The sequence below is a fragment of the Bactrocera latifrons genome, unplaced genomic scaffold (genome assembly GCF_001853355.1).
Source record: "Bactrocera latifrons isolate USDA-ARS-PBARC rearing strain unplaced genomic scaffold, ASM185335v1 scaffold_5, whole genome shotgun sequence".
Classification (NCBI taxonomy): Eukaryota; Metazoa; Arthropoda; class Insecta; order Diptera; family Tephritidae; genus Bactrocera; species Bactrocera latifrons.
The window spans coordinates 3,741,235-3,758,372 of NW_017537156.1; the positions used below are offsets into that span (position 1 = coordinate 3,741,235).

At 32.3% G+C, this 17,138-nt stretch overlaps 2 protein-coding genes across 3 annotated transcripts in view; one reads left to right on the forward strand and one right to left on the reverse strand.

Annotated features, from left to right (window-relative positions):
* The window catches only part of LOC108973687 (ubiquitin conjugation factor E4 B), a 35,427-nt gene extending 35,107 nt beyond the window's left edge, over window positions 1-320 (reverse strand). Inside the window, exon 1 of the mRNA XM_018941098.1 lies at window positions 287-320. The gene's annotated coding sequence lies outside the window, so the exon portion shown is untranslated. The remainder of the gene's footprint in view (window positions 1-286) is intronic.
* Window positions 1-17,138, forward strand: part of LOC108973691 (dnaJ protein homolog 1) — a 46,413-nt gene that overhangs the window by 10,809 nt on the left and 18,466 nt on the right. The window contains exons 2-5 of one of the 2 annotated variants that reach the window (XM_018941101.1): window positions 14,312-14,487; window positions 14,560-14,986; window positions 15,165-15,393; window positions 16,155-16,512. In XM_018941101.1, coding sequence (XP_018796646.1) covers window positions 14,761-14,986; window positions 15,165-15,393; window positions 16,155-16,512 — 813 coding nt within the window. In that variant the 5' untranslated portion in view covers window positions 14,312-14,487; window positions 14,560-14,760. Of the gene's footprint in view, window positions 1-14,162; window positions 14,488-14,559; window positions 14,987-15,164; window positions 15,394-16,154; window positions 16,513-17,138 lie in introns of those variants that run through there. The other variant, XM_018941102.1, reaches the window with a different exon arrangement.

Consider the following 17,138-nt stretch of genomic DNA (forward strand, 5'->3'; position numbering starts at 1 on the left):
TTAGTTTAGAAAAAAGAGAAGTGTGAGGTTAAGAGTACAATAATCTTTCAAAAAAAAAATAAATACTTAAATTAAAAAAATTATAGGCAACAACAAAACGATGCTTATGTCTCTGGACTTAAATGGCACATTACACCTAATTTGGCGCAGACACCTACTACTCGGAATCATATAGTGTATATAAAAGTATCAAATACATGCAAACATACGTGTCTGTAACTGTATAATAATATGAATTACAAAAACTCATATCATATGTTACAAATATTGCAATAAAATGACGTACCTTTAAGTGCCTTAAAATTTATTGACAATCAAAAGTGTCACTTGCATTGTGCTGAAATTAAAAACAAGAGTAATACAACATTTTAATCAAAAAAATTATGAACAAATAAAGATATGTAAGCGTATTTTGATATAGTAGATACACATGCATACATACCTAGATATAATATAATATACATGTAAGTATAAAAGTAAGCAACTGAAATGTGAAAATTAAAAATCCAAAAATTTTAATAAATTTAATTTACGCTTGTCTGCGAAAAATTTACTAGCTCAGTGCTAAATAACAACAACAACACCAATAGTAATAAAATCCTATGACAAAAACAAAAGAATAATAGAAATGTCTGAGTAACAAATGGGCGGTTTAATGAACTTTTCGGTTGAGTGCACTTTGTACTAAATAGTTGTAATTACTTATATATATACTATACACATACATATGTACATTTATATGTAGATTTGTAGCAGCATTACTATTAACTACCTTTTCATGTTAACACGGTCTGAAAATTGATTGAGCGCTTTGCAGCTGTTTGCGGGTATAAAGAAGATACAAGATAAACTAACTATCGCTTACAAATATGCATACATACATATGTATAAATGTATGTACTATATCTACCGCATAGGCGTAATAGTAAAGAACCAATTGTTCAATGAACTTTGCCACTGATTATCTGCTTAAACTATCTATCCCCATCATTTTAACTGTGAAAGGCTATTCTAACTTTTATTTGGTTTTTCTATCGAAGTTTCGTATTTAAGCTATACGACCGTATAAGGAAAAATTTCACTTCTGACATACTAGCTTAATCAGACTGATTATATAAGAGAGGGTAAGTCGAGGCTATCCTCATTCAAAAAAATTGCTTTTGAGTGCGACTGTTTGTATGAAAATTCCCGAACTACACAACTTGACTCTTGGAATCTCGGAGGACCGTCTTCAAAAACACAGTTTCGAGAAAAACGCGAGCGCAAATTCTCAAGGCTGTATCTCTGACACTATTACTTGGATCAACTTGAAAATTTAGAACAATATTCTAGATGTGTTGTAGAATTTAATAAGACAGTAAAATATTAAATTTTTCGAAATTCGTAAACCCATGTAACCCCTTAAAGGGGAACTTAAACTCAAGAAGCTACAAAACTAAAGCAAAAATTTTATAAATTGTTGGCTACTCAAAAATAATGGTAAATTTTTTTTACTAATTTTTTAACTTTGTCGAAATTTTTGAAAAATATTACCAATTTCAATTATTAATTTTTTAATGTTTCATAAGATAGGAAGATGGATGCCGAGTCAGCAAAATAATTTCAATTTCGAAAAATCCTCTTGTGGACATATTCTCAAATAGTTAAATTTTGAAAATAAAAAGGAAATTGATTTTTCGACTATACTACTGCCTTAAAATGTGCTTGATATATGTTTTGGGTATTATTGGGACATCAGAATCTTTTAGAGTAGCGGCTATAGTGCTAGTACATTTTTCTTCACAATTTTCCATTGCTAATTTTCTAATTTTATATGTATTCCTTTTGCCATTTAACCGCCCCAGACGTTACTTTAAAAAGACATTTGAATTTTTGTAATTTCCCTTTATTTTCAGTAGTAAACAAGCAATCAATTAAGCAATTGTAGAATACGCTGTTTCGGTTAGCTTTATGAAAATATCACGTCCGGCGGCATTTTTGTAATTTAGACGTTAAACTGATGTGTACACATATCCTCATTTCTCCAATTAGAATGGTGTTAAAATTATCATATTTTTGTTTGAGCGAGTTTTTAGAGGAAAATTTGTACATAACATCTTATTTAATTACTTTTTACAGATTTTTTATTTATTACAATATATTATTTACATGTTTATGTGATAAGCATTCTTTTTATTTGAGCACTTGATAGTTATAAATATTACGAACTACAAAATGAAAATGAAATTAATTGAGAAAACAGAAACTTAATATAACAAAAAGTATTTCTTTTTTCAACAAATTTCATTTCCAAATGAGCAGTAAAAAGAGCAAACGAGAAACTCAATGGAGTATTATAATTTTTCTGTTCTTATTTTCATAATTTAATTGACTAAAAAATTCAATACACCCCACTGTCTGGGGCAGACAACTTTGTTCTGATTAATTGCTTATAAACCAATTTGTGTATGTGAAATTGAGGCGTATTTAATTGTCGAAAATGCTTAATTTTATCGATATCCCAATTGCCTGGAAATTTATGAGCGCATGCCGGATACTTTTGAAATATTAAGAAAATTTTTTTGGAGTTGGCTGTATAAATATATATTTTAAATATGTTTAATAATACAAGCTGTATTATATGAAGGTGGTTCAGAATTATAAGGGAATATATTACAGAGTATTAAGAGCACTTAAATATTTGGGTTTGTGTTTGAGTATTCTGAAACTAAACCTGCAACTAAATTTTTCGTGCAAATTTTCTACACCCAATTGAATATTAGTTCCAAAATATAGCAATCGAAAGAGGTTTTCTCATTAACTACGAGTATATTAAATCATAATATTATATTATATAGCATTGTCCATTTAAAGCTTCCCAATTAATAATATTCAGCGTATAAAGCGGATGAAATACAAATTTTGAAAAATAAATAGCTTTGAAGGTAAATCATTATTAGTGAGCTTGTATAGAAACCAATAAAAAAGAAAAAAATAATAATTTTTTTTGTCTACCCTGGCGTATGAGTAACATTTGATGTACCATATCCATATTTTGGGGTTAGAAGAGAGCTATTAGCTAACCAATTTTTTTAGTTAGTTTTGAAGTTTTGATTTGAAAAACATATAAACCCAAGCAGTTATACTACGGAACTCAGTAAAAAAAAAGTATTGTTAGATAATTCTTAACACGATAATAATCGAAAGTTTGGAAAAAAAAAAATGAATTTTTTAAAGATTTATTTAAAAGTTTTTTATTGTTGAAATATTGCCATAAATATATATGACATTAGTCTTATTAGCACCGTTTCCATTTTTTCAAAAATAAATCAACAAGAAAGTCCTTTTTTCAGCCTCTTCGTACCATAATTTTAAAGAAATATTAAAGCCGAAACGAAAAGTGCTGAAAATTATAATAAATTGTAAAAGCCATTTGAAATAAACGCTATCAGTATTCAAGTGTCGGAAAATTTCAATTTCTGAATATTCGAAGAAATTCAACTAATATTGGAGAATGGCAACCTTTAACTAACCAGAGCTGTGTACATAAAATATACGTAAAATTAAAGTACCATGTCACTCAAAGCTTGTATACTTTTGAGTTTGACAATACAATTAATAATTAATGGAGTGTTCTTATAAATCTGGAAGAAATACACGGAAGATGCTTACATGAAAATGTATATGGAAATACTTATTAATGAAAGTAATGGTCAAAGATGACAGATTGCAGCTGTCAAGTCATGTTGTCAACAATCGCGCGTATTTGTTAATTAACCGAAATATATCCTTTTCCGTTAACATTCACTTTGATGTGGCGACCTTTCGGAAAAAAGATGCTTCAATCATAATGTCAGTATGGAAGTTAAGATGTCTGGCCAGCAGCACCAAAAGCAAATATTCAATTATACAAATACATATGTATAATGTATAAGTGTATTTGTATGTGTACACTTTAATTCCATCTCATTGAAATTTCGACCGCTTGACCTTACACACAAGCGGAAGAGCTATGCAAAATGAGCCGGCGATTAGTGTCATATGCGCTCCAAACGCAGACGCGCACTTACATACATACATACACACAATGTGAATGATATTTACATAAAATATATTGCATTAATTTATGTCAACAGTATTAATAAAGAAGTATTTCCAATTATTGTGGCTGTCACTTTGTTGTTGGCCGCTTTTTGCTGCGGCCGCTCAGTGTGCGATCGCGAAAAATAAGTAAATAAATATTAAGAAAACTGTCGGCATATTAATAACAACAAAGATGCCAGTAGATTGAGCCAAATTTCCTGCTGTGAAATGAGATGCGGACTCGTGAAGCGCGTTGCCAGCCAGTGAATGCATGGCGCGCTCACCGGAAAGCTTAAACGATTGCAATGCCGACATAAAAGTAAAGAATCGTATTTTATTGCGTTTGCAATTAAAGCGTTTTTTCTTTTTGAAAAACTTTTCATAAAAGGAGAAGCGCATAGTATCGTGTGGTTTTATGTTTATATTTATATACTTATATAAATATACATATACCCATAATTACTTTTATAAAAGGCAATAGCTTAATTAGTTGCATAATTTATTTGCATTCATCATTAATTTTTTTCTTAAACTCAACTGGTTTCTGTAATAAATATAGTTTTTTTATTGTCATTGTCGTAATTAGCTAGATAATAGACGTCTTCGATTCGTCACTTAGCTGCTGGTACTGCTTAAGTTCTACTCTCTTGTCAAAAATAGTAAACATTCAAAAATGATTCACAATTAATTTTCATCTAAGAAAATATAGAGAAAGTGATATAACTGCTTGCTATTTCATCACTATTTAATTATACCAGTACATGAGATTTATACCACTTGTTTACTCGATTCGATACTTTAGTTGAAGACAATTATTATTATAATTTTTACTAAGCTGGCATAAACGAACGACCACTAATTTCATTCAGATGAAAACCACACAATTTCTTTAATATGAGGTTATGTGGATACCTCATTAAAGTGATGATTGATATTATATTCTAACATTATTTGATTATGCCATAGTATGAGAATTTTACCACTTGCTTGTTTGCTTTAATAGTTTCCAAGGTTTAGTTGAAGACAGTCATTACCATGATTTTTACTACGGTCTTACAAATGAACAGCCCTTCATTTCAGACAGATGAAAACCCAAAAATTTCCTTAAAACCCTTAGCATTTTGTAATGATACATTTTTTCAAAGTAGTTTCTTTATTTAATTTTAAAGCCGAGTGACTTAGAAATTCAATATGTTTCAGATAATAGTCTTAATAGCACTTATTCTTCTTCTTCTTGATTGACGTAGTCGATCGACCGATCCAAAACGTAAAATTATCTGCTCACCTAAGTGTTCTCTCAATAAATCCATTGATCTATGTGATGTGTGAGAAATAGCACTGTCTTGTTGAAATCAAATGTGCCGGGATCACGAGGCGACAAATAGTCAGTTATCATGGACATAACGCCATTGACGGCCCAGTGTAGGTTTATAATTGATTTAAAATATAGCATATGCTGTTTGGAATAGCTAGAATAATTCAATAAGAATATACGTATGACATTTAGGTAAGACCGAAAAGGCTGTGAATGTTTTATAGCTTAACTATTTCAGGCCTTTCATATTCAATATTCTAAAAATATCCGGCATGGTTTCCGAAAATCTGAACCTACTTCTTTACACCAATAATTAGGCATGAGATTACTATTTATAAATTGTGGTTATAAAGAGTCATTGAGGGAGGTTATTGCTTTGTAGAAAACATAATTAGCACTGTGTCTCATGGTTTGGGTAGAGCAAGGTGTGGTCGCTTTAAAAATTGTAATAAGCAGTTGCAATAATAAATATTCTTATGAGTAATTTTAGTTCGGTGACTCGACAAAAATCATTTTTAGCACACATATTATATTATCATATGATTTACTTAAGTAGACATTAAATTATATCATACAAATTAGTATGTCCTGTACACAAAGATCAAAATTTTACTTGAAGATTTTACAAAATCTCAACAAGCACACACTGCTCAATTTAACGACCGAAATTTCAATTAAAAATATAAATATAAATAAACGAAAATTATATTTAAACTTGATACTATAAAATTAAACTCTTGTCATAACTATTAATATCCCTTCTTGCGTAATATGATTTTATCAGCGTGTTGAGAAAATAACTTAAACTTTGAAAGAACGAATGAGTGTAGTAATGTATGGGCGACCGATTGTGTAAGCAATTAGAAATTTTTTGAAAATTTTCAGATTTCAACGAAATTTAGTGGCGTTTAGACTGTGTGCGCCTTTTTGGATAAATAAATTATAATATATTTTGTTTTTGTTTTTCTTTTCTTGCTTTTGTTATTGCAAACTCATAATCTTCTAGCCGAACAATCTGATTATCTGCTGTTCAGTGTTATTGCGGCGTTTCAACAGAAATTTTCATTTTCACTTCATTTTCAATATTTATTTTCATATGTCGCAGAATTGAAAAGAAAATTTGTATTTGCGGCGTTATTTTATAAATTGTCGTTTGGCATTTGTTGTGCTTTGAGTTTAATTAAAAATAGTCAAAATGTGGAAAACACAATCGTGGACATAGAAATTTACTTAACATAAGACTTATCCCCAAATGCTAAGGAGGACAACGGATCAAATTAATGCGTTGATCGGCGTCCTGAAATTGCCAATTGAGAGCTTGGAATGAGTATACTAACCACTTGATAGGGTTCCAAGTCCATCTTTGTAGCCGAAATTAATACCAGTTGAGCCTGCATACTGCTTTGAACTGATCTAGATCTTCCCTCTCCGCAGCATCATCGGAGTGAGTTTCGAATGGACTTTGCTTTAGTAAAAAAGAAAACCCAGTTCGTTTTGTTCAGCCAATAGATCCCTCGATTTATAGAGGGAACATTTTTTCACTTATTGAACCACCCTCGTATGTTGTATATACTGACATTGGCGCCTTTGCGTATTGTATCATTTTCCATATGCCGCCGCTGATGACCTTGCACTCGCAATATGTCGTTCGCCATGCCATTGTCAGCCAAATATACGCCATTAGCATTATAGCCCCCCCCTTCCGCTTTCGACCATTATGCGCATTCACAAATATTGCATTGTGTGGGTTGCTCGGGAAAAGTGTGATAATTATTTGAAATTAACCACAGCCGCCAAAAAGCAAGAGAATGAAAATGAGTTCCACAAAGATACATATAGTACACACATGCATATGAATGAACATATATACAAATAAACACCTTCTATACATTCATATGATTACAAACATATGTATGTATGGTCTGTATAAAAGACTAGAAAATTTATTTTGTATGATTTGTATAAAATAAATATTCTTTTATATTTTTGAATTTTGCTATGTCTTCTTAACATCTTAAAAACATTTAGAAAGACACAGCAAAAGACAATTCTACATCTGTATGCATGTATGGACATGTGTATGGATAGCCGCAATATTATGGATTAAGTTATTAGCATGAATTTTGAAAAATGTGAATTCTTATTTGTACTCTTTGACATGTCTGTGGACTTAAGTGACAACAGAAAATTATTTATTTTTTAAGCACATATGGATGTACATATGCTCAAGTGCAAAGCACTTTCTGTCTATCGACGAATATGAGCAAACTCATTGTTTTAGCTGAAGTTGATAAGTGCGAATAATAATAGGAACATTTAAGTAAAGAAAGATCATAAATATTATAAATATTCACAAATATATTCTCAGCATTTAGTAAATTTTTTATATTCATCAAACTAAAATGAGTTCCTTGAAATATTTTTATTGTTGTTTTTGTAGCGGCGGAAAACTTCTTGAAGTAATTTCGAAGAATGGTGCTGAGCTATTGGTACTTTATTTGGTATACTCTTTCGACTACCCAATATATAAGTTCATACTAGATCCAACTCGCAGCCAGTTTCCCTTGAAGTCTACTCATGACTCTTCACATCACATCGAGGCGCAAAAGTCACTCAACACCCAAACATTAGTCAGGCTTGGTGACTGCTTTTCTTATATAGAGCCAGCTGGCAAGCAGTTTTCCTTAAGGTCACCTTATCACTTTTAACTCACATCTCATAGAGCCAGCAGGCTGCTTTTCAATATACTTACATATAATTTTTGACTTGAAATTTAAATTTTTCTGACGACTTCATACTTCACAAATATGAAGCAGTTTTCCTTAAGGTCACCTTATCACTTTTAACTCACATCTCATAGAGCCAGCAGGCTGCTTTTCAATATACTTACATATAATTTTTGACTTGAAATTTAAATTTTTCTGACGACTTCATACTTCACAAATTATGAATATAGTTATTTGATCCTTATGATCCAAAGATCATAAGTGGGAACCAGAATTTTTGTTTATGAAAGAAATTTGCTGAAAATTAATCAACAGCTTCTGTATTATTAATTTTTTCAAAAATGAAATGCAACTAATTTTGTTATTGTCAGTATAAAAGCCGGCTGGAAATCTTTATTTGCACACCTATTAATTTAGTTAGACACTTGCATACATATTTATATACAAAATTTGCAATTATTTACAACGAAGTGTGCCACGTGTAATCTTGTACATAATTGTTACATCATTTCACACTCAACAAGTTTACACACTTTCTGTAACCATTGTAAAATTGAAAACATGCAAAACATTTTCTGTTACATTGAGTAAATACCAAAGTGATTGATTCGGTTATAAGAATACTTCGTGTTTGTATATATGTACATATTTTTATGGAAACGCTTATAAGTGATGCCCGCACGTAACGTAAAAGCAATCAATCAAGGTTGGGAACACATCCCAGAAATGCTAATAATGACAAATTGACAGTAAGACACACGACCACTATGCCTGATATGTAACTATGAGTTTTCAATAAAATTTGCATATACGTGAAAAATAAAAAGACGAAAATAGTAAACATTGCAAAAAGTTGTTGTAAATATGTGAGAAATAATTGAATAACGTACAAACCTGTGCGCAAAAAGGAAAGTCTCAATTTTACGCAGATGGAAGGTAAATACATACATATATGATGTTATAACACAAATTCTGGAAAATGCAGAGTAAAGTAACATATAAACTTGAGATGGGTGAAGATATTGTGGTAAAATGTGATAAATCTCATTTTGTAGTTAGCAGAAGGCTGAGCTCAGTTCTGTTAACACTGTGCTGTAAACATCTCGGGTTCCCATAGTATGATACAATGGAGAAGGTATCGATAGAGAGGCTACAGGGTCTGTTAAAATTTGTATCAAACGCAGGCATCCTAAAGGATGACTACTTCTCATGGATCTAGTAACTGAACTCTATCTGGTATTGCAAAGAACCAAAGTTGGTCTATGCGTCGCTCATTGGCCGACCATATTAACCTAACCTAACCTAGGCTTCCTTAAATATATGAGTTTGATCTTAGAGCTAATGAAAGAAGAAGTTAAGTTTTTCGCAACTTAAACAGCCTCACTAAAAGCGTTTATCCGCAGTTCGCATGGAGAGTTCGATATAAATTTGATTAGCCATGTTTTGTTGTTGTTTTTTTCTCTACCTACTCTCTCATACTTTGAATGTAACACTTTAGTATTTACTATCAACACCCGGAACCGTTTCTTCTCTACCGCTGTCATTTCTCATACGTTCCCTATCTTTTCTTTCCTAACCTCTTTAAATCTTTAGCGCAATTACAAAGCGACTTGCCGCCAGTAACGAGTATATTCCTGATGAGTGCTTCTTCATGTATTGTGTTACCATCCTAATGCCACTATGCTAACAATTAGTGTGTTCTTCATAGGCCTCCCTTTCATGTATGAAAAAATGCAGTCCAAATTTCAAAAATAAATCGGGTTAAAAGACAAAACAGCAATCACGAATCAGGAATATTAAATTGCCAGTATACAGTATTTGCGACAAAACAAAAAGTGCAGAAAGTCAAAAGCATAGCAAGCAAAATTCAATGTTCCACATATCCGCCAAAATCACACTTTCATATGCACATGCTTCGAAATAGTCATTTAACAGCTGTCCGCCCACTACATAGCCCCAAACACAAACATACTCATACATGCCAATTCTAAGTGTATGCGTATGAAAGCATGTGTATTTTGCCAAGCAAAAATCAGCGCAACTGCCGGCATTGATGCTTCAACAATTAGACATACATATATTTTTCTATTAAATTTACTTTATTTTTAATTCACAATATGTTTGGATTTTTTGCCATTGTGCTGCCTTGCGGCTTTTTGGGGTATTCAGAAAGCGGTCATGGTGCCACAAATTGCTGACCCAATTAAACCTTTCATCCCATTAACTATTCATATAAAAATAACAACAACAATAAAAAGAAAACATTTCTACAGAAATCTTTTTGTTTAGCTATTTTCACATGTGTATAGATTTATAATTGGATTATTGTGTCGCGAAGAAAAATGTTTTTGCATAATATTTGAAAATGTGTTAAATTGCGTAAACTTCGAAACAAAATTTTTGATATGTTTATCTAAAATGTATTCCAGCAAAGAATTCATTATTATTCTTTTATATTTAAATTTAGAAATTAATTTTGGGATATTTTAGCTTTGAAAATTACCGCTAATATATAGTAATGTTTTACCAATGGTAGTTTTAGTCTCAAGAAGACCATTTCTGAAAAATAGAGGATTTATTGCATACCCTTTTTGTAATAGAATCCAAAAAAAAAATGTTGACTTCGATGTAACGAAGCTAGAATAGCCTTCACAAATAAAGAAGTTTCCATAGTTCAATCTGGAAAACTTCTTTGAGTATTGTAACGTTGCCTAAGGCTATAATAAAGGGTAATTCATTTCAAGGTTTTTTACTTTTTCTAACGCAAGCAATGTGCTGTTTCAGTTCTTGCAAAAGCTGTAATTTGTATGCTTTCAATTTAAGATCTCGATGTAAAATGTACCAAGTCAGTCAGTCCGAATTACTGCCAACGGAGCCGAATCTTCTCTTCACCGTCTTCGTGTACACTCTCAGCTACGACTGCCATATTTTCGTCACTGCGTCTTGGACGTGGTTTATTTGGTCGAATATTATCGAATAATGAATGCTGGGTCTCAGGATGTGTGACGGTGTTGCAAACATTACGTTTGTAGGCCTTTATATAATATAATATAAAACCATAAGTTGAGCGAAGAGGCCCGAAGCACATTCTTTAGAGAACTTAAAATTTTGTAATGAAGTTGAACGATTTGTAAACGTTGATCAGACCTAAGTCTTTCCATGATGAAATGCCAAACAATACTAAACAAAAATAATATGACTGTTTGACACGACTCAGGCATGATCTGTCAAAAAAGGGCTATTGAAAAAAGTTCTTCTACATTGAACACCCGGTACATACCGAAAAATCAAAAAGTGATCAAATGGTGGTTTTTAAATTTGAATTTTACCCAATGTGTAGTGGTTTTTGTTCTGATCTGATTAAAAAACTGGTAGGTCATTGTATGAAGACCTATATAGTGTAGTATATGCAACCAACTTCATAGCGGTCGGTTCATTCGCCTCCTCTTTTATAGATACATATACTGAAATAGCTGATTGAACTGAGCGGCTATACATAAGGAGTATACATATGTATATTTCCATCGAAATATGAAAAACTCGATTTTTTTAATATCGCACTAGGCAGGTGAACAAATCAGTTCGAAAACAGGAAATACGACGGAATTTTCAAACGGCCGTGACTAAAACATTCAAACACATAAAAAGAAGAGTAAATGAGCGTTAATACAGCTCTGTAGAACATAGCATGAGGAATTTGTATCTGAGTAAAGCCTTAATTTGCTACTAGCATACCAAGAGATAGGCCTAATATAATATATAGACAGAATTTGTCACAATTTTGAGATCATAGCACAAATCAGGCATGATGGTCGTGAACAATATACATTCATACAAACCTATGTACAAAAGAAATTAAATGTTTACTAAGTAGGAAATGTTAATTACTATACTATTACTACATGCATATGTACGTACTTAAATATATATGACTTCGGTCTAAGAAGAAAATACCAAATTGCAAATATATTTTAAGTAAAATCTATCGAAAACGTACATTTATATATATTTAGTTGTATACAAAGGCATACACTATACATATTTTCCATTTGAGCCTTTACTTTCATGAATTAAGGAACATACTAAATATTTTTTCCAATTTAATAAAGTGTGAATATGAAAAGTTTAAAAATATGTAGCATACGTAAGCAGATTTCGTACTTCTGTTAACATATTTATATTCATTTATTGACTTGCCAACATACACACAAACAAATACATACAAATATGTATGTACTTATTATGTGTTTTATTTTATATTTGAAAATTTCCTTTAGTATTTCATTCTGCAATGCTGCCGCTGCCGCCAACACGCCAATCATACACAAACTTTTGTGCGCGTCATCGCCAACACCGCTCGCCCCCAATCGCCAGCGTGTTCATGAGCATCGGCGATCGCCGCGATTATAATAGTTAGTTAATGTTGGACCGCCTGTGCTGTGCTAAATTTATCGAATGCGTGGGTTCGAGTGGATTGATCATAAGCATGATTATGATGTGCATGTTGTTGTTGCTGTCGATGATCATAATATTTGAGGGCAAGAGATTTTGGTCGTTTTGTTTTCGATGACTGCGGTGTAATTTTAATGACATATGTACATATAAAGATACATAAATAATATATTCATGTACATATATTAGCTTGTGTGCACGCACGTGCGTATTTACGCGCAATTGGTGTATACATTTGTGTGGATGTTGACTCATTTTGCTTAAGAACGAAATTGTTTGGAAGGGTTTGATGAAAAATAAAAAAGTTCAAAAACTTGTTAAGAAAGCTCACAAGCTTAAATGAAGAGCATTTTTTTTAGTTTGGTTCAATATGCTTAGGGTATTCAAAATGTAATGAAAAATTGAAGTTCTTGAAGAATAATGAATTTCCATTACAGTGCGTCAACGTCATAAAAAAACAAAAAACTCCAACTATATCAAGTTATAGAGATATTTTCGAGTTTATGGAAATCACTTTAAACCGTAGCTAATGTTATACGACTATATCAACTTTAAGAATCTCAAACCATCGATTCTTGTCCGATGACAAATGAAGTCATAAAATCTCAAAAGAAAGCATAGAAACAGAGTGTATCGCTTCCTCGTCTTTTGCTTTGAGGAATGTACGCTAGAGGGTCATAAAGCTATACATGATGGTTCAATTAAGGTCTCGATGATTTCTGAATTAAAGTGGGGAAAACTTAAACATTTTATATTTACATGAATTATATACATTCTATATAATCTATAACATAACTATTATCAACAAAATATTATCTAATCTTAGTCATATTAGTAGCCTGAACTCAAGAGGGAGTGAGAAATCTAACACTAAAATCGCTAATGAAGATCGAAAGAATGAGTGAAAACGATTCTCATATGTTTTTTGACATCACAGCCATCGTCCACCATGAATTTTTTCCTCCTGAACCAATCGTCAACGCCAAGTTTTACGTGGAAGTCCTCAAGAGACTCAAAGGCCAATAAAAGCAGATCCAACAGGATGCACCTCGACCTTTAAGGTTTTCCAGAGAATGCCTTCCTTGACGTCTTCAATGCTTGGAAATCGCGCTGATAGGACTGTATCGACGCAGAAGGAGCCTTTTTTAAAAGTTGTTCAAGAATTGTAACGATTGGTTCAATCAACTTTTTTTAATTGAATTACTTTCCGGGCAAATCCTGTACTATAGAGGTTCGATCTGAAGAATTTCTTCGAGGATTGTATGTTGCTTGGGAAAATAATTCGTGACAAATGTTGTCAAGTTATATCGTTAAATAAAAAAGTTTTCTACACAACGACTTCATACCCACATTTTGAGTGTTATAAAATTCGTGAACAAACTAAGTATACCTTGTTTGGGGTATAAAAGAGGATATATTTAACTAACAGTGCAGTTGGTATTCACACACTTTTACTACAATTTTTGATCAACCCTAGTCGCTGCACAGTTCCCTAAGCATTTGCTGTTCGCATGCTTTCGTGCTGTCAAAAAATTTTTTATCGAAGTAAAAAAATTTAAACAAGTCATCAAAATTTGTTTTATTATTATTATCATTTTTTTTGGATAAACCATATCCACATACTTTTACATATATTTGTGTAGCCATTTATTTGTTTAACAATTTACTATTATTCTAGTATCAACTAGTACCAAATTCATTCATCAAGTGTAAACAACTGACAATTTTGTGCATTTTTGCTCTAAAAATTTTGCAGTCTAGAGGGATCGTTTGCTGCAACAACAGTATACTTTCATCGTTTTGGAATCGGAAGCAAATAATGTTTGTGACGTATACAGTGCGCTGAGGGATTCTATGGGAAGGCCAACAAAGCCAATTGCGTATTTACCAGCGGAAGAGTTCAAAAGCAACTTAGTTTTATACAAGTGTTGTGTAAGTGGTGAGATTCAAAGTGGTGAACCGACAAGTTTCAAATGCATTTACACGTATTTCTTTTACCAACAGATTTAAGCGATTAAATTAAAGTTTGCGGCCAAATTAATTAATTCAATTCTATTTGGACTTAATTATACACCAAGCAACATCACACAAAAACACGTACAAACAGACAAATTGAAGATACTCACCACGCATCAACAACTCAGCGACATCATTTCTCACCAAGCGTTACACAAGTGACAACAGCAACAATAAAAAAGTGAAAAAATGGGTAAAGATTATTATAAAATATTGGGTATACCGAAAACTGCCGCCGACGAGGAGATTAAGAAGGCCTACAGAAAATTAGCGCTACGCTATCATCCGGATAAAAATAAAGCCGCTAATGCGGAGGAGAAATTCAAGGAGCTGGCCGAGGCTTACGAAGTGCTCTCCGACAAGAGTAAACGTGAAGTGTACGATAAATATGGCGAAGAGGGTCTGAAGAGTGGAGGTACGGTGATCATCCTACAATACTACTTTTAAAACATGCAATTCTATAACTCCCTCAATATGTGTGTGTGTCTGTGTATAAATATGCCTAAATATGTGTGCTTGTATGTATGGTTGTGCATGTAAGTTATATTTTCAGTTTTTAATAAAATTATTTTGTGTTCAATTACATTTGGTAGGCACTCGTAACGGCACCACCGGCAATAATACCTTCACATATCAGTTCCATGGTGATCCACGGGCGACCTTCGCACAATTCTTCGGTTCGAGCAATCCCTTTGCGTCGTTCTTCGATATGGGCGATAATCTATTCGATAAGAATGTGTTCGATTTAGATACCGAACATGATTTCTTCTCATCGCCATTTGGTGGTTTGGGTTCACGGCATGGACTCGGCGGTGGGTTCAGGTAAGTTTTGCGCATATAATTTCAACACATGGCAAAATTTCAACAAGGTTGACTTTGGCGAAGGAAAGTATATTGGGAAATTAGAACCATTAACTTGGTGAAGAAATTATTATTATATTATTCTTATAATCTCGATAAGCCCCAAAAATTAACCACTCGAACCATAATTTCAGCTTTCTCTACTCACATCTTTGTATTTGGGGATTAACATTTCCGATGTCATGGTATGCTGACCAGGATAGATAATGTCAGACTCTATGATTAAAATTCATAAATTACTCCTTAGATTTATTAAGGGATTTTTCGGAACATTCTTGGAATAAAATACGAGTATAGCTCAGATGACGACAATAATTGGAAAGCAATTAAACAGATATTTATGAATCTCACAAAGAGTCTTCTTAGAAAAATATTTAGAAAAAAGACGACAATACTTAAACAGTAACTATTTAAGATATTTATGTATCTCATCCCCCCGAATTCTCCCTATCCGTATTTTTTTAAATCGTTCTTTCCGAGAAAGGCTTTCTTGAATTCAAGTAATGAATACTTTGAGTTTATAGTCAGGGCCAAATGAAAGTCTTATTTATATCTCAGTGGTTTTATATAAAGTTTTTATTTTGAGCTAAAACTTTGAAGGTCCACCATATGTTCTTCCCATCAAAACTCTTTTCTCTGAAAGTATTTTCTTTCGTCAATGTTAACCTCATAATATCGACCATTTAACGATTGTATTGGATAAAGCGAAGGCCTTCATTTAGATCGCACTCGTTCAATGTGCATACGCCATTCAAAAAGGAGAAACAACAAGATCCACCCGTCGAACATGATCTCTACCTAACGTTGGATGAAATCTACAAAGGTTGTGTGAAAAAGATGAAAATATCACGAAGAGTTGTACAGGCGGACGGTTCGTCCAGGAAAGAGGATAAATATGTGAGCATTTCAATTAAACCGGGCTGGAAATCCGGTACGAAGGTGACATTTCAAAAGGAAGGCGATCAAGCACCCGGCAAGATACCAGCGGATATTGTATTCATCATTAGGGATAAACCACATGCGATGTTTAAGCGGGAAGGCAGCGACTTGAGATACACGGCGCGCCTAACGCTCAAGCAGGTAAGTCATTATTGTTTGTTTAAAGACGAGAGTGATATACATATACATATGTATATAGTAATAATTTTAATTGGAAGGGTGTTATCGTTAAAAAGTTACTAATTAATTTAAGGTTGAGTTTCGGGAATAGGAATTTGTATTCATGTTTTGAACTTCGAATGGAAACTTGCCTAAAATCAAAACATGGATAGATGTATCGAATTTCGTCATAAAAATCGATATGGTAAAATAAGTAGATAAATTATATGAAAAAATATCGACATTTTCGGCAATTCGCTAAACTTATTTAATAAAATATTAAAACAATGATATTTCCACGAACTCCTACGACGCGCTTTCAACAAATTAAGATTTTATCAAAATTGAAAACAGGTCGAATTATCGATTTAAATAATCGATACATTAAAGTTATAAATATAAATACATAAAAATCATGTTTGGTGTAAATATCGGTTCAAATATTTAGTTTGATTTAAAAAATCGATGTAGTTATGTTATCTGAAAAATGTTATCGATATTTCATTCTATCGATAATTCACTTCGCTCAACTCTTTAATAAAAAATAAGAACAACTATATTAACACGAACTTCTTGAAATGCCTCCAACAAAGCAAGATTTTATCAAG